This window comes from Gobius niger, assembly GCF_951799975.1.
Source record: "Gobius niger genome assembly, chromosome: 4".
NCBI classification, from domain to species: Eukaryota; Metazoa; Chordata; class Actinopteri; order Gobiiformes; family Gobiidae; genus Gobius; species Gobius niger.
The window spans coordinates 33222716-33246996 of record NC_136855.1 but is presented as its reverse complement, the minus strand read 5'-3'; the positions used below and the strand labels follow the sequence as shown (position 1 = coordinate 33246996).

Genomic DNA, 24281 nt, shown 5'->3' with positions numbered 1-24281 from the left:
AAAAGTTAATTTGTTTGTGTAAATATTTGAAAGCAATGTTTTTTCTATGTGACTATTTATAAAATGTACAAAAAAAAGTCTAATAAATATTGTTTTGATAAAAAAAATGAAAATGCGGTTGATGTTTTTCACAAGTTAGTTAGAAATAGCAAAGAAGAGGCAACATAAGGACACAATGTGATGATTCTTTAATACTGGTGTGATATTATAACCTCATTGTCTCAGTCGTTGTATCTTCTCCACAAACCGCTTGACCCTCTCCGGATCGACAGCGTTGGCCCAGTGCCCGTCTTTCTTAAAATGCGAACCTATGATCATCGCGTTTGCCTCGAGGTAATCCTCAACGTTGTCGTAGGTGACTCCTGAACCGATCAGGACCGGGATCTTCACTGCCCTGGACACCTCTGCAAGAAAGACACGAGAAGCTGAAATTAATAATGGGTCGACGTCATTAGATTGTTTGACAGTGTGGTGTAGACTGAGGTGGAGGGTTGTGCTAAAAATGTACTTTTAAAACCCCTTAAAGGGATATTTCAGGATTTTTGACATAGGGCCTCATTTCCTAATTATCCAGAGTGTTGCTGATTTCTGGAGATATTTTTTTTTTGTAATTCAAGCAGTTCTTATATTTGAAGAGTTATGTGGCGCTTGGCTAATGCAAGGCTAGTGCATTTCTATGGTATCAGCTAGCCTGCATTAAAACAGTCTGACACACTCCACAGTGCACCTGAGGCAAATCACTTATAACGCCAGACTAACCATATAAATGTCTGTGTCGATAGAATAATTGTAACCATTTTGCAATTTAAAATACCTTATATTTGAGCAGCATCTGCTTCGTGTTTGTATAAGCTACGCAGCGGCGGAGTCATCTGCTAGGAAATAGTCCCTCAAAATGCGAAGATTCATGTGATGCCTCTTGTGATGCCTCTTGAACCAAGCACATTTTCTACAGTTTGACATTACCCAATTCTAAAAGCTTAAAAAAGGCATAAAAATAGTGATGAAAACGAGGATGAAAACGCAAAATCTAGTCTACAACTAGACCAAACCAACCCAATCTTTAGATTTAATCCCTTAATTCAAGACATTTTATGTCATTTTTTCCTTCAGAAAATGATTCTTTTCCAGTGAAGAATTAGCATTCATCTGCGTGACTGTTGTCGACTGAAATGACGGTAACAGAATAATGATGATAATAAAGACTTTTACATTTACATTGCGCTTCTCAAACCACTACAGTGTAACACAGTGTAATCAATTATTTCACATAATTGATGGTTGTGGGTTTATAGCTGCAGTTGCCATGTGTAAGGCCAAAGTCAATTCCACTCACACCACGTTCAAACAAAGCCCGGTGGAGGAAGGGTCTTGCCCAAGGACACCACAACGCAGTGCATCAATCAGAACCTTTACTTGAACCGCTGACCTTTGCATCTTCTGCCCCGAAGGTCAATGTGACTCTAATCACTTAGAGATAAGCAGCATGTTAAAAATGTATCACCACTGTAAAGTTGTTTTCCTGTCCTCCATCTTAGATTTAGACACATTCCAGCCATGTGATCTTAACCAAGCACAACAAAACTCACTCGTACTAAAACAGGTTAGAACAACTCCGTTTGAGCGTTGATGATTCAGCAGTGGCCGTGTCGTGTCACGATACTGTGCACCCGCTGAACTCTGGCCGAAGAGGCTCCACGCTCGTATGTGCTGCTGTGGCATCGCTAACATGCTGTTTATTTAGGCTCAAGTAGACTGGAGACATGCACGTGTTTGACCCCAGACGGCTGTATGTTTACTGTGTGCTGAGCTGTGCCCGAGACATGACCTATAAATAGCAGGTGAGTGTTGTTAAGGATGACAGTCCAAAGTCAGCGCAGGAAAAACAGAGAAAATCAGCCAGTCTGCTCTTGCTCTGTACATGCACACAACACAATGGTCTCAGTTTCTGTCATGACTTCTGCAGATTAAAAACACTAAACTTCATTTGCAGTTTTGTTTATTTATTGTTTTGATGTGGGGTTTTTTCTTTGTTTGTCAATAATGCATTGACAAAGTGACATCCCTGTGACATTATTGGAACTGTTTGTAAGATAAAAACAGCATTCATATTAAAGTACAGTCTTTCAGAATAAATAATAAAGACATATAATGTGATGGTTAACATTGCTTAAAGGGACAGACCACTTTTTTTCCATACTGAGATATGTTCTTACCTGAGCTTAGACGAGTTGAAACGTACCTGTCTGGTCTTTGTTCGTGCACTCAGTCACCAAAAACACCAAAGACGTTGTTTGCATTTGGCCTCTCCCAGGATATTCCGATAGCTCCAAGCGGGGGTGAAGTTAGAAGCTACCGAGCTCTTCCACGGCCACAAACACCAGACAGGTACGTTTCAACTCGTCTAAGCTCAGGTAAGAACATACAGTACCTCAGTATGGAAAAACAGTGGCCTGTTCCTTTAAGCAATGTTAACCATCACATTATACGTCTTTATTATTTATTCTGAAAGAGTTTGCTTTAATATGGATGCTGTTCTTATCTTACAAACAGTTCCAATTATGTGAAAAAAGGTGGCCTGTTCCGTTAATGGTCCTTGCTGCTATATTATATTTTATAAAATAAAATAACATAAAATTTAAATATAACTGTTGTAAAAAGATGACTGACTCTGATCGGTATAAATCCTTTTAAAAATGTGTAAAAATGTAAGTTAATCAGGTGATGAATACAGAGTGGTGCTTCAGGAATATGATGCTTGCATGCACAAAAGGTTTAAAAAGAATTAAGTTTAGCGAATTATAAAGACCCGTCAAAACAATGTTAAACCACCTAAATATTTGCAGTTGGAACTAATATTTGTCACACACAGTATTGCAATATGTGCATTGCCTTTGACAAATATATATAAAAATATGACTGTCAACATAACTGTCAACATGAACACTATGTTCATGTTGACAGTTATTGATACAACACTGACCTCTGCAGGTCAAACTCTGACAGTTTACTGGTGAGGAGGAGAGCGGGTGAGTGCAATAAAGTTAAAGTCCAAACCAGGTGCTCCTCAGGATCGAATGAATCCATAAAATTTGAGAAAAGGAGGAGATTCCAAGGCACTCCAATTAACTAAAAGTCCTTCATTTAACGAGACGTTTGCCGACACGTTTCGGTCGTGTGGTGACTTTCTTCAGGGCATTGTAATGCCCTTCGATGCCTCCTCCTTTTTTCTGACAGTTTGCTGTTTTCATTGGTTCAGCTTGTACATAGTTCAGTTCTTAGTGTTTTGCACAGTACCTTTCAGCTGCTGTGGCTCCGCTTTTACTCCAGTGGCTGTTCCTGTGATGATGAGTCCGTCTGACAGGAAGAACTCTGCAGCTCGAGCTGTTTCTTCAATGCTCACGTCGGAGGTCAGTGCATGTGCACTGTGGAAACAGTTTATTTGCATTCATTAATAACAATTATATTTTCAATATTATCTCATGCAATAGGACAGTTTTAACTTGATTTACTATGGCCTGTGATTATGGAGTGACTGAAGACTGTAAAAATGTCCTGATCATCCTAGGAATTTCTTATACTTTATATTTTAACATCACAGTAGAAAGAAATGGTTCATATATAAATGAGTTTAGATTTTTTAATAATAAGAGTATTTGAATATTTTTTGCATCAGGCCTCAACACAAACAAAGAACTAAAGAGAAAGGAATAAAAACCTCCTGAACCCACACTACGGAGCACAGACTTTTAACTTTGATCTCACTACAGTGGTAATATTGTCACATCGCGAGGTGCTTGATCTGTGACCATTACCTGTGTTTCTTCTTGATGTCAGTAAAGATCTTCACATGCTCCGCTCCGATCTGCTTTCGGTATCGCAGTAAGTCTCCAGCACAAGCATTCAGCAGGCCCTCGTCAGCCACGTGAGAGAAGACAAAGCCCTCGGCTCTGATGAAGTCAAGACCTGCAGCCATGGAAATATGTTTCAAAACGTTATGTCTTTGATCAGCAATGATTAACGTATAGGCTATTGTGAATTTAACGTATTGCGGAGGCGTGGCCAAAACCACCTTTAGGCTTTAGGAATCAGGCGACCTTTGAACAGAAAGCCTGAACTAATGGACACTTTTGTAGCTCATGACTCTAATCAAGTAGAATTTAACCATCAAGTGCAATGAATTTGAAATAGACACAAAATTATCTTTGTTTTCATTATATCTTATTTGGGTTTGCTCTACATGGCTTACAACACCTTTGGTCATCATGATTCATGGTTTCAATTTTGACCAGTTTCAGGCTTAGATGTAATTTCCTCTTGGTCTATTCCTAAGGGTAAGGCCCTACAGATCAGGCGGTACAGATTGTGCATATTTAATTTAAAACATACGAGTAGTTTCCTTGAAAGCAGAATGTAAGACAACAACTTCTCTCTGAGAGGGGTCGGCAATGTTTGGACCGGGGGCCCAAACCGGTCCTCTATCATAGAATCTCCGGTCTTCAAGGTGATTTTGAGGATTATTATTACACAAATCAGAGATCAAATAACCTGTTAACCTTCACCTGAACCAAGCGCATTTTCTCCAGTTTGGCTTCTTGAACAAAGCGTCAAAATAGTGTCAAAAACGAGGATGAAAACGCAACAAATAGAGACACAAAGAAGCAACAAAAGAGCAACTAAAATGTGCCGGAAAAGCAACGATAACACACATAAAAAAGAGACAAAGACGTGACGAAAACACAACAAAAAAGTGCCCCTGGTAGGGTCTCCCATGGCAAACAGGTCCTAGGTGACGGGTCAGACAAAGAGCGGTTCAGAAGCCCCTTATGAGAGACCAACAGACCCGGTTAGAATCCTGAGGCCGTCCTTCTGTGGACCCACCACATGCAGGAGGAGCCATAAGGGGCTGGTGCAATGTGATTTGGGCAGCTCCGGCTGCCACCATGACCCGGAGACGGACGAGTAGAAGAAAATGGATGGATGGCAAACTGGAGAAAATGTGCTCGGTTCAGGTGGGAGTTAAGAGGTTAAAGTACTCTAAAAATGTGAAAAATACTGTAAATTCCTTTAAAACACCCATATATGATAAACAACATGGGCATTTGTGGAAGGTGATGCTTTACTTCGTCCTACCGTTGGAGGGTCCCGTTCTTGTTCTTTGAACCCTAGAACACTATCGCTCAAATTCAAAACACCGTCACTAACGCCGGGTGATTTTACCCAAGATAATACAACTGATAAAAACATGACAATACATGACACATGAGTCGTGTTCTTTTATATTAAACTCTGTCATGCCTAATAAAATGAAAGAAAAGCATCATGAGAGGACCATATAAAAATGCTTCAAAATTACTGTATAACTAGGAATTGGGGAACAAACAATTCCTAAAAAATAAAATAATGAAGACGGAAACTTGGTTTTTGGTCCACCCATTCCTGGGATATGTGAGACTTCTCTGGTGAAGCTCAGTGTCTTGGCACAAACAGCCACAGGAGAGAGAAACAAAATATGTCATATTTTGAATGGGTATAAATGACCAGTTGACTAAAATAACTATGTGTTACTCAGTTGCTGAGAGGTCAGAGACACTGAAATCTGTGACAGGAGCAAAGCTGTAGTTGAAGTCGCCAAATAAATGTGGCAGCCCTGAATGTCAACCTTGAAAGGGGGTAAGATTGCCTGATTAAAAACACTCACCCTACCCTACCTTCTATCACTATTGCTGGGTGAAAATCACCCGAACATGTGCCTGGTAATAATGTTCTAGGATGAAGGTGAATAAAATTGACTCTCCATCAAGCAAACTGGCCTATACCCCTGGTGAAGTTGTGAGTGTCTCCAGGGTCAGTCAACTCCTGAGTCCAATTTGCTTTGAACTTTCACTTTTAGAGCCAATAGACTTTTACGATAACTGACACGTCATCTCATAAAATGAAACTAACCAGGGGCTGAAGCAAGCGTCCTGAGGTCTTGCAGCAGCCGTACCTGAAGCAAGAGCGACGGCCAGAGCTTGCTGGTTGGCAGAGGACAGGATCTGGACGCCCAGTGGCAGAGACGGGCACTGGCCTCTCACAGCAGAGCACACAGCGGTCATACAGGCACACACCTCCGGGCCAACGCTGAACGTGTAAGGGATATCGTGCATGTTTTCAATGATCAGCCCGTCCTGGAAATAAGGTAAACATGTGTTAAACGGTCACTCACTGTCTTCATCATGAGTGGACTCAAAGTGAAACAGCTCACCACTCCTGCGTCACAGTAAACCTCTGCCTCCCTGCACGCCTCCTCTGTGATTTCAGACATTCTCAAAGATGAAAGTGGTGTCCCTGTAAAAACAAACAGATCATCATAATCATGCACAGAATATAAAATGAAATCACCCCTTATGTATTTACCTGGTAAGGCTTTTACATGTATCATTCCAATAACCACAGATTTGAGGCGACCAAAGAGATTTAGGAAAGTCATGGTGTCTTTTGTTTAAGTGAAGCCGCAGAGGAGCAGAGGGGAAAACGCTGTGTTTGGTTTTGCCTTCCACATCATGTGACGGGACAGATCAAGGGTCAAATTGCTTAATATTTTATATTGTTTCGCTCATACAGAGGGGGGTAGGGTAACTAAATATTTAGAGTAACATCAATTTTACTAAAGTCGAAGTTAAAAGTAGAGGCCTAAATATTTACTAAGAGTAAGAGTTAAAAAAAAAAGGACTTGGAGAAAGTTTTACTTGTGTTGTGTATTGAGTAGCAGGAAGAAAGAAAATCCCAGGAATCATTATGAAGAATCAAGTAAACAAAACACAAAATGCATCTATAGGCGAGTTTAAGGCCTCATTTGAAAGCTAAGGCCTACAAAACTCCCCTAAGCCTCTTCCTTGTTTTTGTGAGTTATCGTTGCTTTTTGTGGAAGTTTTGCCACGTGTTGTTGTTCTGTTGCATTTTTGTCACATTCTCTTTGTTTTTTTACGTTTTGGCCACATTTTGTTTTTAGAGTAATGTAGCTGTGATAAAGCTACAAACAACTCAACAAAAACATCTTAGGTTTCAAATGAGGCATTACTCTGGTCTGTAAGCTGTAAACCCTCAGGTCAAGAAGCTTTTAGATTCGGGTAAAACTGAACTGGAGAAAATGTGCTCAGTTAAGGTAGTGGTTAAACTAAGAGGAGACTGCGGATTCTACGGGTCAGTTCCAGTCGACTGTAGAACCATTTCATACACAAGGCCATCGGGAAGCTGAACTCCCTGCCCTCCCTCCCTCTCCTCCCCCGCTCCACAATCAAGGATGAGAGAAATATAGTTTCAAACCAAATAAAAAATCTTGAATCTTGAACTATGTAGCCTTGAGTAACTTTAAAAAAATAAAAAACTATCTAAGCTCACCTCTATCACGGACAACACCTCCCACCCACTGCACGGGACTGTAGAGGAGCTGAGCAGCTCTTTCAGTGGTAGACTGAGGCAGGGCCTTCATCCCCAACATGTGCAATAGCCCCCCTTTGCAAAACAACACTAATACTAATACTTCTCTGCATTAGCATCACTAACCCTTACCCTAACCCTGCACTAGGACTGTAACTTTACACTGCCAATGCTGACCTTGATATCTACTTTTCATAGTCTATTCTAATCTTATTGTATTTGTTTTATTTTTTATGTTCTTATTGTTTATATTCCTGCCCCTTAAGATTTTTGCTCCTACTCATTGCACATAAGATTCCTCCTTTTCTACTATTGAACTGTTTGCACATTTCCTGTCTATTTCGCACACTCTGAGAGCCAATGAACAAGTGAATTTCTCCATTGTGAGATCAATAAAGGATTATCTTATCTTTATACTACAGTAAAACTAACACATTTATAAACACTTTTACATAAAATCACTCATGCTGAGGTCGTTAATCCGCAGGGCATTGTTATTCCAGAACTTGTTGAGACGTTAAAAAGGGAGAACAGGGCCTGACATGGCAACCCCCGCCTGAAAAGAGCGCCGGGAGTGAGCACAGGAACAAGCTAACGCGCTTTTACACGGGATTAAACAAATGCGGCCAGCGTGACATCCGCCCGGCACGTTCTCCAAACACCGAACTACGCAAACGCTTCAACCCTTTCGCAAAATGTGGCCGCATCCGCCTAAATTTCAGCCTTAAACTCCGCCGCTTTCCCTTTGTTTACATCTGACAGACTAGCCACGCGGTTGCTCGGGCACTTCCGCTTCGCAAGCCCCGCCCCCCGACAGCTGTCACCGCGGCGGCCACTCCTCCCCCATGTACCGGCAAATGTATAAACTCCACTTTCCCCGGACATTTCCCTCAACTTTAACCCGCGCATTCGGATTATATCCACCCCGAGTGCCTAACCCGGGACGGGCCCGTTTCAGCGAATGCGGAAAAGCGTCGTTTAAGTCGACGGCGAAGCGCGTGATTTAGCGCCAAGTTAAAATCACCTCCTCCCTGACGTTGATGCTTCAAGTCATCTGTTTCCTACAAGGCGCCCGCTCGCAGAGGAACTAGCTCCCCCGGCCTGGGTGCACACACACGAAAAACCCCTCGATCCTGCCTCAGAAAAAGTCTGCTCTCCTGTATATTTAACCATTCAATCGTGGAGGACAAGAGAGAACTCCAAGGGTTGAGGTGAGGCGAAATAACAAACTTTTGCAGCGGCGGGGGTAAAAGCTAGGCACGGTCTGGTCGCTACACGTTTGACTGACTGAAAGATTGTAGTTTATCTCCTAATAAGAGAGTGTGTGCACGTGTGAAACCCTGTGTTAAACCCGGGATGTGCTTGCTTTTTGTCCGCGTTTTCTGTTGTTTAGAAGGTGGCGGCGCCCCGGGTTCGGCCATTATCTTGGGAGGCAAGCCAGCTGTCCAAAGTTAACCAAGGAAATAACTCCCTTTGCGCTTAGAAATACACCACCAAAATAACCATGTCACTCGCACGGCTTTTTATGTTTGTCCCCCGCGTGTTATCTCGGGTGTAAAGCGCCGTTTGATGGACTTTATTGGGGTCGAAACATCGCGTACCATTTCCATTTCCCCGCGCGCCCGGCAGAGTTGGGCTTTGTCAGAAGGAGGGAGTTCGAGAGTGGGGGTTGGGACTTGGCTTCAATGTGTGCTTTTAAAACCCTAAATAATCCTGTATATAAAAACGAATTGTCTATTCCACAGGTTGACTCCAGCACAGACGCCCGCGCGTGTGTATAATGCTAGGAATACGGTGAGTTGAGTGTTTTTTTTTTGCACAATCACTGCGGGAAAGTTTTGGATGCAAAGCTCCAGCCGTTCTGCTAGTTAGCTTGGATGCTATGGTACTTTTTTATGAGCTAAAACAAAAAAAGAAGTGCAAAACAACACCTCTGCACTGCTCACGGGCTGTTCTTGTCTTCTTGTTTTTTGTTTCTAGGGACGAGACAGAATCGAAATCTGTTCCTCCCGAGGCGTCCAGAGAAACTACAGTCCGAACGAGAAAGAGGAAAGCAGATGTTGCCATTGTGAGTAGCCCTGAAGGCGAGACGTTGGCCCACTGTTTCAGCTCCCACCACACTTTATGCTCCATTTTGCGTTGATTTTTGTTGATTCAGCCCATTGTGAAGGTCAGGGCTGTGGAGAAACACGGTTGTCATAGTGTCTCCTTTTGACTTTATTGAAGATTGAATGTCCACAATCCGTCGCTTTCACATGTAAGAATTTCCAAAGGCAAGGCAGGTTTTGTTTGTGGAGCACAATTCATACACAAGGCAGTTCAAAGTGCTTCACAGGTGCATAAAAGTACAAGAAAACATCACATAAAATCCATTAATTACAGTAAAAGGCAAGCTACTTTCAGTTGTCATATGCACGGGCAAAAAGAACTGTTTTCATCCTGGATTTGAACATTGTCAGAGTTGAGGCCTGTCTCACATCCTCGTGAAGACTGTTCCAGGTTTTAGCTGCATGAAACTGAAACCCCGTGTTTAGTCCTGACTCTGGGAACCACCAGGAGGCCCCTCCCTGAAGTTCTCAGGGCCCGAGATGGTTCATACGGCTGTAACATGTCAGAGATGGACTTCGGTGTTAAACCATGAAAAGACTTGTAACAAGCAGAGCTGTTTTAAAGTCTCTTCTCTGAGTGACAGGAAGCCAGTGCAGAGACCGGAGCACTGGACTAATATGGTCGTGTTTCCTGGTTCTTGTCAGGACTCGAGCAGCAGCGTTCTGGCTCCCCGTGTGTTTCAGGATCGATTTTAAAGTTCTTTTAATGGTTTTTAAATGTCTTAATGGTCTTGGTCCTTCTTATCTTTCAGAACTGCTTTTACCTTACGAACCTTCACGGCCCCTTTGCTCCTCCGGCAGGGGTCTCCTAGTTATTCCTAAAGTCAACAAAAAGACTCACGGCGAGGCGTCTTTCCAATATTACGGCCCTCGCCTCTGGAACGACCTGCCGGAGGAGCTCAGGGCTGCAGAGAACGTTCATGTTTTTAAGAACAGGCTCAAGACCCACCTTTTTAGCTTAGCTTTTAACTGACTAATCTATTTATTTAATCCTAATATATAAAATGTGTATATATATGGGAGATTGTCCCAGGCGCATTGTTTTAAATGTTGTAATCTGTAAAGCACTTTGTGATACCTTTTCGGTATGAAAAGCGATTGTTTGGTTTGATTGATTGATTGATTGATTGATTGATTGATTGATTGATTGATTGATTGGATGTTCTGCAGCTCTGACGGCTCGTTTAGAGAGGCCAGTGAGCAGCCGTTACAGTCGTCTAACCTGCTGGAGACAAATGCATGGATAAGTCTCTCTAAGTTTGGTTTTGACACTATTCCTCTGATCTTAGCCATGTTTTCAGATGGTAAAAAGCTCCTGATGTTATTGTTTTGATGTGGCTGTTTAAGTTCAGGTCTGAGTCCATGATTTAGTCCTAGATTTTGAACCTGATTTTTTGGTTTTAGAGAGAGAGAGACTGGAGGTGACTGATAACACTTAACAAAATAACAAAACAATGATCTCAGTTTTGTCTGAGTTTAGTTGGAGGAAGTTGTTTTGCATCTGCTCTTTGAAACCCTAGGCTATCCTTCCATGCAAATTTATCTTTCACCAACGCTCTCGAAATAACCACCGTCTTCCCTTGATTTCCAGTTTTTACACGACATTGACGAAGAGGTAGCAGGAATGACGAGAAAGAAGCACCGAGACTGTGAGGTGCGTCTCCACATATCACCATATTGTTCTCTTTTCCCCCTCAAATCCTCCAGTGTCTAACCTCTCCTGTGCTGCAGAGCTGGAGCCCTGACTCTGGCCACACAAGCCCCCGGCGGTGGCTCCCCACGCCTGATCACGAGGAGGGCCAGGCAGTCACCCTGATCAATGCGGGCTTCCCCCACTACAGCTTTAACAACATTCTGGCAACCCCAGTGCATTGTGCGCCCCTGCCTGTGTTGTGGTGAGAATCGTGCTATATTTCACTTCACACATTTTGGATTGGCTTTCTGCACCAAATCTTGACCCCGGGTTCTTGTTTCCGTCCTCAGTTGGGCGAGTAAAGACGTGGTTTGGAGCAACATGCTTGCAAAGGACAAGACCTACACAAGGGATGTTCACATGATGGACAAGCACCCGCATCTACAGCCCAAGATGAGGGCCATCCTTTTAGACTGGCTTATGGAGGTGAGCAGCTTCATTTATAAGACAGACTGTCGGTGTGCTGAATTTTATTGGCGCAAAGATAAAAGTAAACAACTGCTCACAACTGTTGCCCGGAGGATAATTTAGTTTTACATTTCAGGTGAGCGAAGTATACAAACTCCACCGGGAGACGTATCACCTCGCTCAGGACTACTTTGATCGCTTCATGGCAACACAAAGAAATGTCTTTAAATCAACGTTGCAGCTCATAGGGATAACCAGCCTTTTTATTGCAGCTAAAGTCGAGGTAAGCGTCTGCAGGAGATAAATTGAGAACTTATGTTTGTTGTTTACATGACCTGCATAGCAATTACTAAATTTATACTCTCATCTGTGTCCGCAGGAAATGTACCCTCCCAAACTGCACCAGTTTGCTTATGTCACGGATGAAGCCTGCACAGAGGATGAAATACTCAGCATGGAAATAATCATTATGAAGGTGCTTAATGTGACTTTCTTATGACAAGTGCATACCATAGTGAAGCCTTTTTGTTACACATTCAATAGTGGGTGAAATACTTGACTCGAAAGCAGCAGCACGGCTTTTCTTTAATGTCTCTCTATTGTTTCCCCCAAATGAGCTGCAAATGAGTGCACTTATGTAGCTGTATAGTCACAAAGGGTTTGTATATTCCTCTCAGTGGCTCTTCCAAAGGTGAGCAGATCAAATTCCGATTCCAACTTGCGCAGATGACTCAGATTGGTAGTTTTGCTTTTGTCTCAGTCTACTTCAGTGTAGTTGGAATAGTATCTCACCACCGCAGAGTTCGAAGTGAAGGGGAAATGACTACAGTGTAATGTTTTGCTTTGAGAAGCCGGTCAAATACAAATATAATCGTTTATTTTTGTTTTGATATTGCATTTCCAGGTCAGGCCGTGTTAAAACCTAACAGAATGCGAAGTAGATGGGCAGATATAAGTTAAATGGTGTGTTAATTTTCCCTAATTGTGTCAGTACAGCTCAACTCGGGTGTTAACTGTGTGACCAAACGGCGCCATCTTGTGGTTTGAAAAAGGCATAACACCAGCTAGAAAAACTTGTTCGCTCTCATTCAGAAATAGAGTGATTTAAGAGTAAGAGGGTTAAGCCTGGGAAACATTACACTTTCTTTCAATACCAGTGCTTTAACGATACTTGGTTTATGATACAAATGATATAAAATATGTGTCATCCAGAACGAGAAATCAGAACAGTAATAACTTATTCTATATACTACTTTTAATTTTGTGTAATTTATTTAAAGGAGCTATACCTGATTGTACAAAGAAACGGGGTCGCTCAATTTTCAAATTGCTAATTTTTGGTCCAAACTCATCTCAAACTTTCCTAATACATTTTTACAACATCAAAATTCGCCACAGGGACTGAGTTTAGAGCAGGTTTCACAACTTTCAGGGAGAAAAACTGTCACTTCACAGTAAATAATGCCTACCAGCCTGACATTTTTATGAAGGCTTTAAATTTGGAGAAATGTCTGCTTTCACCATATACTAAAGGATAAAACAATTTTTATTCCAATAACAGAAAATTCAAAAATCAAGGATAGCTTCTTTTAAGCTGAAACAAGCCGGTAACTTCCTGCAATGCTGTCCCTGGACCAAGATCTTTTTCTTTTTTTTCCCCCCAGTACTTGCTTTTTTATTTTCTCGATACCCATAGTACCTAAACTTTTTTCGGATATATCATACTGGCATTGTTTAACGTTACCCAGCCCTAAAGATGGTAGCTGCACTGCAAGTTATGAGAGAATAGAACAAACAAATAAAAGGGCTTAATGTGACTGATTTTACAATGATAAAACCCACATGCGTTACATTTCTAGATGTACTTTCCACACTCTGGTCTTAAAAACTAAACTGTACACACTCTGGACAAACAAACTTTACAAGGATTCCTGTTTCTACTGTCTGATGTGCGCCTTTTATTCATATCTGCTTGTGTCCCGACAGGAGCTGAACTGGAGCCTCAGCCCCCAGACTCCCGTGTCCTGGCTCAATGTTTACATGCAGGTGGCCTACCTGAAGGAAACAGATGAGTTGCTCATCCCCAGATACCCCCAAGCTACCTTCACACAGATTGCTGAGGTGAGTTCTTCTGGCATGCACTTGCTTGACTGAACTATATAAAGTATTTTCTGTTAGGGGGAAAAAAACATATTTTACAGATTGTGTCAAAACATTATGTAATCTCTGCCTTGTGGCGCTGGTGTAGACTGTATGTTGCTAGGAGAAAACATAACCTTGTTAATGTTTCCCAGCTGTTGGACCTGTGTCTGCTGGATGTCCGTTGTCTCGAGTTTTCCAACGGGGTCCTGGCGGCTTCAGCTCTGTTTCATTTCTCTTCTCTGGAACTAGTGGAAAATGTTTCAGGTAAAGGTCCACTATATATTCTTAAAGGGATGTTTCAGGATTTTTGACATGGGGCCTCATTTCCTAGTTATCCAGAGTGTTGTTGATTTCTGGAGATATTTTTTTTGTAATTCATGCAGTTCTTATGTTTGCAGAGTTTCGTGGCGCTAGGCTAGTGCAAGGCTAGTGCATTTCTATGGTACCAGCTAGCCTGCATTAAAAACAGTCTGACCCGCTCCACAGAGCACCTGAGGCAAATCACTTATAACGCCAGACTAACCATACCATACCAACTTTATTTATAAAGCACTTTAAGAACTGTACAGTTGGCCAAAGTGCCGCACACAGAAACGGATACAAATATTTACAGTACAAAATGAGGAAAAAAGTACAACAACAGCAGACAACATCAATTTGTGTTAAACGCCAGAGAAAAAAGGTGCGTTTTTAGGAGAGATTTAAAAACAGGTAGGGACTGGGCCTGTCTAATCTCTAATGGCAGCTGGTTCCACAGACTAACGATATAAGCAGCATCAGCTTTGTAGTTGTATAAGCCAGTGTTTCCCAACCAGGGGTACGGGGACCCCTGGGGGTACTCGAGGACCTATCAAGGTTGCCTGGCTCTGCCATACTCTTCCCTGTCCATTCCATGCAGGGAGTTAGTCTGGTCACGGAGCAATTGGAGCAGTTTGAAGGGGCGGGCCTAACACGCACAGATTGTCAGTGAAATAAACCAATTAGCGATTAGCGGACGTGACGACAGCTGTGTCCAATTTAAAAAAATATGAAGTGAACATAAACTCACGCGAAGAACGCGAGGCAAAATCCTTGACTACTTCATCCAATGATTCGTTTTGGCTGATGTTAACGTTAATTGAACTAAAAACATAGAGGTGCAGCGAGTGACGTAGCCTTCTCATTTCTCTGTGACGGTCGTGATTGGTTCGGCTCGGCCTTAGCCGCCAATCAACAACTTGTCTACCGTGGGTGTGGTTTATCAGGCTACTATCAAGGGGTACTTGGAACTATTTCAGATTGAAAAAAGGGAAAAATGTAACATAATTTTTTATAGGAAAGGCTATATTTGTCAGTAAAATGTGCTGCTTTGGGAGAATTTTAGGTTTATTTTGACTGCAACATTGTCCTTTTTCTTACAAATACCACTTTTAAGTAATTACTTTCAGAATGAAGTATAACACCCTTGAGGTAGAGGATACACGGTTGACCACTGAAAGGGGTACGAAAGACAAAAACCGTTGGGAACCACTGGTATAAGCTACGCAGCGGCGGAGTGATCTGCTAGAAAATAGTCCCTCAAAATGCGATCATTCATGTGATGCAAGGTCAGTTATATTCCAAAAATTACTCTATCGACACAGACATTTATATGGTTAGTCTGGCGTTATAAGTGATTTGCCTCAGGTGCTCTGTGGAGCGGGTCAGACTGTTTTTAATGCAGGCTAGCTGATACTGTAGAAATGCACTAGCCTAGCACCACTAAGCTCTTCAAAAACAAGAACTGCATGAATTACAAAAAAAATGATCTCCGGAAATCAGCTAAATCCTGAAATATCCCTTTAATTCTGTTGTTTCGGGCAGCTCTGTATATCGCCAAATTTTCGGTGGCCTTAGATCTATATTGCAAGAAGCCACACTAGATTTCAGATCGCCTTTATTCTGATTTTTGTCTACATTTACTGTGATTTACTTTCGGCACATTTCTCATACATATTTGTTTGTGTCGTCTCTTTCTCACAGCTTTGAAGGGAGCGGAGCTGGAGGAGTGCGTGCGGTGGATGGTGCCGTTTGCCATGGCGCTCAGGGAAAACGAGGGGAGACCGATGAGGACTTTCACAGGAATCTCAGCGGATGACATGCACAACATCCAGACACACACGGCCTACCTGACGTGGCTGGTGAGTCAAACGGTTTACAGTAAATCTTTCTCACTTTGCCTGTGGTGATTTTGAGGACTGAAATGTGAGCTGCAGAACTTTAAGCAAATGTAGATGTTTCCAAAAGCGCTTCATTTATTTTATTAACTCTAGGGCTGTAAAAGTTCATATTTTCTCCAGGATGTGTCAGAAGTGATCCAAATCTTGACTTGCATGACCATAAAATCGTGCAAACCTACTTTTCTCCATAGACTGATCCATGTTTCCAATAAAATGAAATCCATGATGAGTAACTTGTGTTTCCTTTCAGGACAAGGCCCACTCGTACCAGGGCGCAGAGCTGGATCGTCACGGCAGCTGCTCTCTCCCTTCAGGCGTGCTGACTCCACCAATGAGCACCGAGAAGAGCGACGATCAGGGTCGAGCAGAGGCGGCCGTGCCCAAAGTCATACCCAGGATGCACACGGCCTCCCCGAAGCACCAAGACGTTTTAACGGGCAAAGGGCTGAACTAAACCGCACAGTAAAGCTGGAAAGATCCATGAAATCCACGCGGCTCAATTACACGATCTCCAGCACATTTGGACTGGGCAAAGAGGCTAATTTTATTTTTCTAGAGTTCAGATTTTTCAGAATTAGCCCATTGCCCTTGCTAAGAGGAGCCGATGTGCCCACGTTGAACCTTGCAGTTCAAATGCAAGAGAGGTTTTTCTCTTATATATTTTTTTTAAATCAGCAATGCACACAAAAGGCTTGCTTTCCAACCAACCACACCAGCCTTCAAGTGGTTGTCTGCCTTTTATTTTTCTGTGCAGATGCCAAATAGATGTTTTATAAGTCTTTCATGAACTTTCCTGTTTGTGGTGAATTGAATGGTGTTTTGTACTATCCATGGCTGAAACTGCCCATCAACTATTCTAGAGTCATGCTAGGCTCTATTTGCTGCTATAAAAGTGGGCTTTGCTAATGGAGGAACGGGTGAATGGTTGCATGTGTGTGGATTTAAAATGATGTAATTTTAAGTTTTAGGAAGTCAGTTTTTTTTGTCAATTTTAAGACAGAAACATGGCCATGCTTTGCTTGGGGACCAGTAGCGCGGCTACCTGACGGAAGCAAGTGAACCAGCCAGGCTTAAGAAGCTACAAGGATGATTGTATTTAACTTTATTTTTTATCACAAACCGCAGTTTGTCTCTTTACAGCCTAAACATACATCCTTTTTATTTGACATTCTAAAATAAAATGCTGCTAAATATTTTCAATATCGTTGTGTTTGCTTTGTAAACATATTTACTGAAACAGTTTTAGGTGTGAATAAAAGTGGAGTGATGGAAAAAAAAAGGGCTGCAATTCACTTTTAATCACAATGTTTTGTTTGCAGGGCTCCACTTGACCGTCTGTAATAAAATACCTCTCTAAATATAATATAGTAATATATATATTATATATATTATATAGTAGGCAAGTTTCACACAAGTAAAATGTAATAATGTGCCAATCAACTAAAAGTGAAGGCTTCGCATGATGCTCTGATATTGACCATAGATGTTTTATGGTGACTAATAAATGTTACTCTGTGGTTCATTAATATAATATTATAATATATAACCACTTTCTCAGCCTATACTAAGGCTGAGGATAAGCTCCAGTACACTACATATGTAAATATCAAATACGGCTCCTTTTATTACAGGACACATTAATGAACATTTCTGTAAATGTGTCTGTATTAGCTAGTAGTAAAGCTAGTTTTCAACTGTTGTCCATGGGCAAAGTGTAAAATGCAATAGGCAGCGTTCACGTGACATCACAACTTTCTAAAGAGCCGTGGAGCAACTGACGGTAACTGTGGTAACTGTGGTAACTGTGGTAATTGACAAAATGCATATTTTTATGTCTTTGTTTTTTGGCTCATATCTCAGTCATTACTGGAGGAATCCACATGAAACGAAAACTGTCACAAAGTTCATTATCTCTGTCAGCACATATGAACTAATGTCCAATTATTTTCTTCGAAAAATGTCAAAAAGTGGTGACAATATGCGAAAACATGACCGTGATGTTGTCCAATAGAAAGGACTTACAGACATAAAAATAATATCACAGGTTTGTGAATCCAATCACGATCAAACACTGATGAGGAAAAACATTTGTCAATTTTCTTACAAAAACTGCATTTCTCCCATAGAGTTGTATTGGCCCCGCCCTCCACCTGACATTATGACATCATCACATTCTAAATCGTGAACGCCACCTATTATAAAACATTAAGAACATTTTAAAGGTTGAGAATACACACTTACATAACAGCATTTCTTCTTACAATTCATACATTGATAACACCTGAATGTTGGATCTGTGACTTGCACAATAGAATAGAGATTTTGGTGCAAGAGCAGGTTATACAGTTCAAACAGAGGACATTGTGATAATAAATATATACAGTTATTTCAACAAAGCAACACCTGTGCAGAGGATCCTCTCACTCATTCATGCACCAGGAGATCTGTAGGGTCTAATGAGCACACGGTTGATTTGATTTTAACCAGTTTTTCTCAAATTATTATGTCAAATTAGTAAACGCACATAGAGTATTATATCAAATAAAATGACTAACACAAACATGTATTAGAAGTTACACTGCCCACAACCTGCTTCCCACTGTTGCAGGAGAAAATCAGTGCGGTCCTTTTAATTTATTCCACTAGATGTCAGTGTTACACTGTCATTAAAAACTGTTTACTGAGAACACACATTGGAACATTTTCAGTTTCTTGCACTTTATTACCACCCACAACTACAATATTGTACGAACTATTTCAAGCCTTATCATGAGGCATAATCCAACTATTGGTTTTTGATACCAGCTCCAATCACAGGCCCATGACTGTTTGTTTCCTTAGGCCTGTAGCTTAAAGGCCCTGATTTTTTTCTTTTCTAGTTGTGTTATTGTGCTTTGGAGTATTGTATAAGCAGAGACCTTTGTGGACAGTGAATAATTATGAAGGACTTTTATCTATTGCGAATTAGCATCTTCTTTTTCAGCTTACCGTGACAGTGTGAAGAATTAAAAAGTTTGAAATACAAAGAAACTTGACAATTTCATGTATCATAGACTGTATATTAGCGATGGACTAAGTGGGTGTGGCTTCCCCATAGCGTTCATGCTAGCAATTCGGCTGGGTTTTTGGAGCCAGCTGCCTGAATAGGGCACAAATAAATGGAGTGAAAGGAAAAAAATACGCGTGACAAAAATGTGGTGGTAAGAATGACAAACCTGTGTTTAACAACTTTCAATGTCAAGTCCATTAGAGTAGTGTTTCCCAACCAGAGGTACTTGGAATTAGTAGCCTAGCCTTAGAAAGTTAATTTTAGTGATGTTTCTTAGTACAAGTGTTTTAGCTTAATTTTGAACACTCTCTTAACCCTCTTAACCCTCACAAGCACATTTTTGACCTAAAATCTAAAAGCAAAAAAGTGTGAAAAGAGCGACAAAAATGTGCCGAAAAAGCAACAATAACACAATAAAAAAAACGTCAAAATCTAAAGAAACTAAAGAGTGATGAAAACGCAACCAAAAAGTGAGAAAAAACGAGAGGAAAAAGTGGCAAAAACACAATAAAAAAAGTAACATAAACACGACAAAAAAGAGGAAAACACAACAACAAAAATTCCAAAATGTGACAAAAAATAGGGCAAAAGAAAGACAAAACCATCCTGGAAAAGCAACAATAACAAAGCGACAAAAACACGACTAAAGAGTCATGATAAAAGGAACAAAAAAATCAACAAGAAAGCCACATAAGAGCGACAAAAAAGTGACAAAAATGCGATGAGAAAGTGACCAAAACATAACCAAAAAAACTACAAAAACGCTTAAATATTACTAGAAGTTATCAGTTTTGTGGTACTTAGCTTTCAAATGAGGGGACACACTGGACTATAGTCTGAAAGCGCTCCAGTCGAGAAGCTTTATAGACTTGGGTAAAGCCGAGGTCTGGGGTACGATTTAGGGGGTAAGCGAGACAAAAAACATTGGAAAACCACTGCATTAGATCAAGGAACTACCAGAACCTGCCCCCATTTCCTATCCACTGTTCCACCCTTACAACAACACACAAAAATGAACTCTGTTAGTCCATCTGAATCAAACTCTATCTTCCAATTTACAAGTCAATCAACCGTCCTAGATGCAGACCACATTGATAATGCAAGGCGACCGCCCAGAACCGTCATGCCACTGGTTCCGCTCACCACATTCTCCCTCTTGTTTGCTTCCAGTCGTCGGTTTTTGTGGTTGTTTATAGCACTATTTTGCGGTTTATAACCAGGCCACACCTCCCCATGGGCCTTGCCTCCATCCCATGTAAACAAGAGTACATCAACATCCACTTTGATGTCACAATCCGACTTGGTTTCCTCCTTCTCCTGCTCTTCAATATTTGATCCATTTACACTTGTATGATGTCTATAAACGGCGTATCGTGCCATTTTCCAAGGGTAGCCTATTGCCCGGGTGTATGGAAGTATGCAAAAACATGGCTGCGGTCTGGACAGTGTGTGATTGTGTGTTGATTAATTTGAGCTGCAGAGTGGACAGTTATTGTTCGGGGGCCCACGGAACCGCTAAAGGGCCCTTACACCGCCAGAAGCATGTCAGAAAGCTTGGGGGCTCATAACGCACACGCTGGTCTTTCAGTCACGCTGTGTTAAATGTGGGTCTGCCTCCCCCTTGTGGCTACTTTAATTTAATACAGGAGCACTTGATGGACCAACCACAGTTTCCCTCTCGCCTCTTTCCCAGCACAATGAGGAAGACGGATATATGAATGTATGGGAAACATTCAGCCGGACGACCTGGTTGTTACGGTGTTTTAATAATAGTAAGTTGGAAAGGTTTTATTTGCACCTGAGGCGGCCATTTCTCATTCATGTCATATCACTAAGCATTATGGGATTAGCAGCAAACTAATGGAGATTTTAGAAGTTATAAAACTGGAGTTATTGTTCACATTAAAACACTTGGACACCACAGTGAGTTAGATATACTTACCAGCAGTAACGGAGTTGTACCACGGCTTTTTCCTCCACTTTTATACAGTTTTAAGCTAGTGTTAGTCAATGGAAATGTATGCTAACAGCTGCAAAGATGGCGGATCTCCATGGTAACTGTGGAATTTCCCGAACTTTTGTAAACTAATGGAGATTTAAAAAGTTAAAATACTGGAGTTATTGTTCACATTAAAACACTTGGACACCACAGTGAGTTAGATATATTTACCAGCAGTAACTCAGCTGCTTACGGAGTTGTCTTTTTTCTCCACTTTTTATACAGTTTAAGCTAATGTTAGTCAATAGAAATGTATGCTAACAGCTGCGAAGATGGCGGATCTCCATGGTAACTGTGGAATTTTTGCTAAGCTAGCATCTTGCACTCTGTTTGATTGTTCATCTGTTTGTCATCTTTGTTACCAAACTGCTAAAAACCTTCAAGTGTGTGTTGTAACAGTAAAACATTAGCGTTTGAAAGGTTTCTTGACTAGTGGCTGTAGTTTGTACCTTTTGTTATTCACTTTTAGTTTTCTAACACCAACTGGCTAACAGGAAAACAACACACACCACTTTGTCTGTCTTTGTTCTCTCTCTAATGATCTCAACCCAAATAGAAAGAAACCTGTGAGCTAAAGCGAGCTTGCACATCTCGGCCAGAATTTCTTCAGTTGCTGTGATCAGTGTTTCCCACACTTTTTGGGGTGTGACCCCAAAATCACCAGACCAATGACTCAGGCCCCCCTTCTGTAAAATGTAAGTTAATCAACAATTTATGATAATTTCAGTTGCAAAACATAAAAGAAATGGTCAATTCATGCGTCTTCCTATATTTTGATATTTGGCATATTTTCACTCGCCTTCACTGAGTGCATTTTCTTCAGTTTGGCTTTACCCAAATCTAAAAACTTCGACTGGAGCTTACAGTCTATAGGCCAGGGTAACGCCTCATTTGAAAGCTAAGACCTGCATAACTGATTGTTATGCTGTCGCTGCGTTTTTATCACACTTTTGTTGTGCTTTTTTATCGCTTTCTTTGTTGTGTTTTGGTTGTGTTTTTATTGCTTTTATAAGGCTTTTTTCTTTGCTTTTTTGTCAATATTTTGTGGCTTTTATGCTGCTTTTTAGTCACTCTTTAGTCATTTTTTGTCACTTTTTATTGTTCTTTTCCGGCACGTTTTCATCGCTCTTTTGTCACTTTATGTTGCATTTTCATCCTCGTTTTCATCTCCATTTTGAGGGTTTTTTCAAGAAGCTTTTAGATTTTTAAATGTGTTTGGTTCAGGTGTGGGTTAAGAGGTTAAACATAATTTACTGTTCTCAGTCATAAATACATAAAGTTCAATGTTATTAATTGTGTCCCGTGACTCTCCACTTTGGGAACCCCTGACTGTGATAAAGGTGATTATAATGTAACTCTGTGCATCCCTGTTGGTCCCTATGGGTGCTTAGTCAAAAATAAAGACAAGCGTCAGAATCGATCTCTCAAACTTGTGCTTATGAGTCAGGCACTCTCCTCATTGAGCTAAACAAGCGGAGCATCGCGCCACTACCGCACCTTTATGAATCTAATGACTGAAGATTTGGGTATTACGGGGTCGGCCCATTAGTCCGAGGTTTCATTAGTCTGAATATGTTGGTCTCGGTTCAGCGTGATTTGGCCACAGCCAGAGGTCAGTGCCAAAACTTAAACCTGGTCAGACCGGTCTGGCCCTGGCCTCGACAGTTGAAAAGCTGTGTAGTGTAGTGTAGTGTAGTGTCTGCCAGTGGAAAAGTGGCTATAAAGGGTTAAGACAGTATTTCCCTTCCCTGTGTCATTCATTCAGAACTTTGTAAGGCTTTTTCACTTTTGTTTATTTTCTTATTTGGTCAGGACAGTGGATATTAAATAAACTTTCCTCGTCAGTTGTCCCCCACTCGGACTCTGATGTTTTTTTAGTGGTGGGGAAACCAGAGGATACCTACTTAAACTTGGGGAGAACATGCAAAGACCACATAGAAAGGCCCCGTCCATCTGGGATTCAAACCCGGGATCTTCTTCCAGTGAAGCACGAGTGCTAACCGCTCCGCCACTGTGCCGCCTCTGATAACATGTTGCGATTCGCCTAAATGGTGATTCTCGGTCTTCTCTCTGATATTTTTACATTTTTATTATTGGTACCAGGCTTAAAGGAACAGGCCACCATTTTTCCATACTGAGATGTATTCTTGCCTGAGTTTAGACGAGTTGATGCGTACCTGTCTTTGTGTGTGCCCTGAGTAACGCAAAACAACCAAAGATGTTGCTAGCATTTGGCCTCTCCCAGTATGTTCCTATGGCTCCAAACGGGGGTGAAGTTGGAAGCTACCACGCTCTTCCACGGGCACGCACAAAGACCAGACAGGTACTATCAACTCATCTAAGCTCAGGTAAGAACATATCACAGTATGGAAAAACATGACCTCTTTATAAACACTGAAACGGCCGATAAAGTCATCGTAACGAAAAGTACAAACTGTCATCTTGGCTGGCAATTGACAAACCCTATTCTACATCAATATAATTCTTTGATATTTTCTTTTTTTTTCCTGTAAGGTCACACCACACTCTGCTTTTGAGCGTTTTCCTTTTGAAACACTATCAAGCTTCATTTTCTTTTTCTTTTTTTTTTGCTTTCGCTAATTCCTCTCATCTCCATATCACAGAATTTAAAAGCATACAACTGACTTCTAAAAATCCCCTGGCAAAGTGGCTCTTTCCCCCGTGTTCCCAAAGATCAAATAAAAGCACTCTTATTACCATTCTCCCGAGACGCGGCGGCGGGATCTAATATTTGCTTGTCATTAATTTTGTTGTCCGTGCTTAATCAAACAAATACCTTATGAAATTGTATTTAGGGATTTGTTATTTGTTCAAGAGATATTTGCCTTTGTTCTTGCGCGGTTTTGTCGTGCTCCCAGACATTACTAAAGTATCTATGTCTCCGTGAATGAGAGGGGAAGGGGGGGGGGGGGGGGGGGCATATTTGGTGTAAATCTTAGAAGCCGGATAGGACAATAGAGCATGTGCGGATTAGGCCTATTTAATAATACGAACACAAAGGCGCTCTGTTCTTTTTTAAATCTTTACGGGATTTCATAACGCGTGTGAATTGGCGTGCACGGGGGCTATACACGTCGATACCACTCCACACATCCACCGCATCCGTTTCCCATTGTAATTCCTTTAATTAAAGTGATTTTATTCACAGGCACACAGCTGGCACCGGCTACTTTTCCATTAGCCATCTGAGTGGACGCCTCGTTCAGCCGGAGGACCCGCGCCGGGGCGACTTCCTACGGCG

The 24281-nt window shown here is 41.4% G+C and overlaps 2 protein-coding genes across 2 annotated transcripts; one reads left to right on the top strand and one right to left on the bottom strand.

The window, feature by feature from the left end:
- Positions 1-213: 213 nt before the first annotated feature.
- LOC306962434 (uncharacterized protein F13E9.13, mitochondrial) lies at positions 214-6327 on the bottom strand (the record flags this gene model as incomplete). The annotated part of the gene is made up of 5 exons (XM_079555559.1): positions 6248-6327; positions 5990-6170; positions 3816-3966; positions 3298-3425; positions 214-404 (listed from the first exon to the last, which is right to left on the bottom strand). The coding sequence occupies exons 1-5, from the start codon at positions 6305-6307 to the stop codon at positions 214-216; spliced, it is 711 nt and encodes a 236-aa protein (XP_079411685.1). The 5' UTR covers positions 6308-6327.
- Positions 6328-9143: 2816 nt separating this feature from the next.
- Positions 9144-17242, top strand: ccne1 (cyclin E1). Its single transcript, XM_079554735.1, has 11 exons — positions 9144-9216; positions 9403-9490; positions 11122-11184; positions 11262-11425; positions 11514-11649; positions 11768-11914; positions 12011-12106; positions 13618-13752; positions 13926-14037; positions 15775-15932; positions 16222-17242. The coding sequence occupies exons 1-11, from the start codon at positions 9203-9205 to the stop codon at positions 16423-16425; spliced, it is 1317 nt and encodes a 438-aa protein (XP_079410861.1). The 5' UTR covers positions 9144-9202; the 3' UTR covers positions 16426-17242.
- Positions 17243-24281: the final 7039 nt, after the last annotated feature.

What these genes read in the sequence shown, in the direction of transcription:
- ccne1 (XM_079554735.1), top strand. An exon ending in GCGCCCCTGCCTGTGTTGTG is followed by an intron (nt 11,426 to 11,513) that starts GTGAGAATCGTG and finishes TTCCGTCCTCAG; the next exon opens with TTGGGCGAGTAAAGACGTGG. An exon ending in CGGCCTACCTGACGTGGCTG is followed by an intron (nt 15,933 to 16,221) that starts GTGAGTCAAACG and finishes GTTTCCTTTCAG; the next exon opens with GACAAGGCCCACTCGTACCA.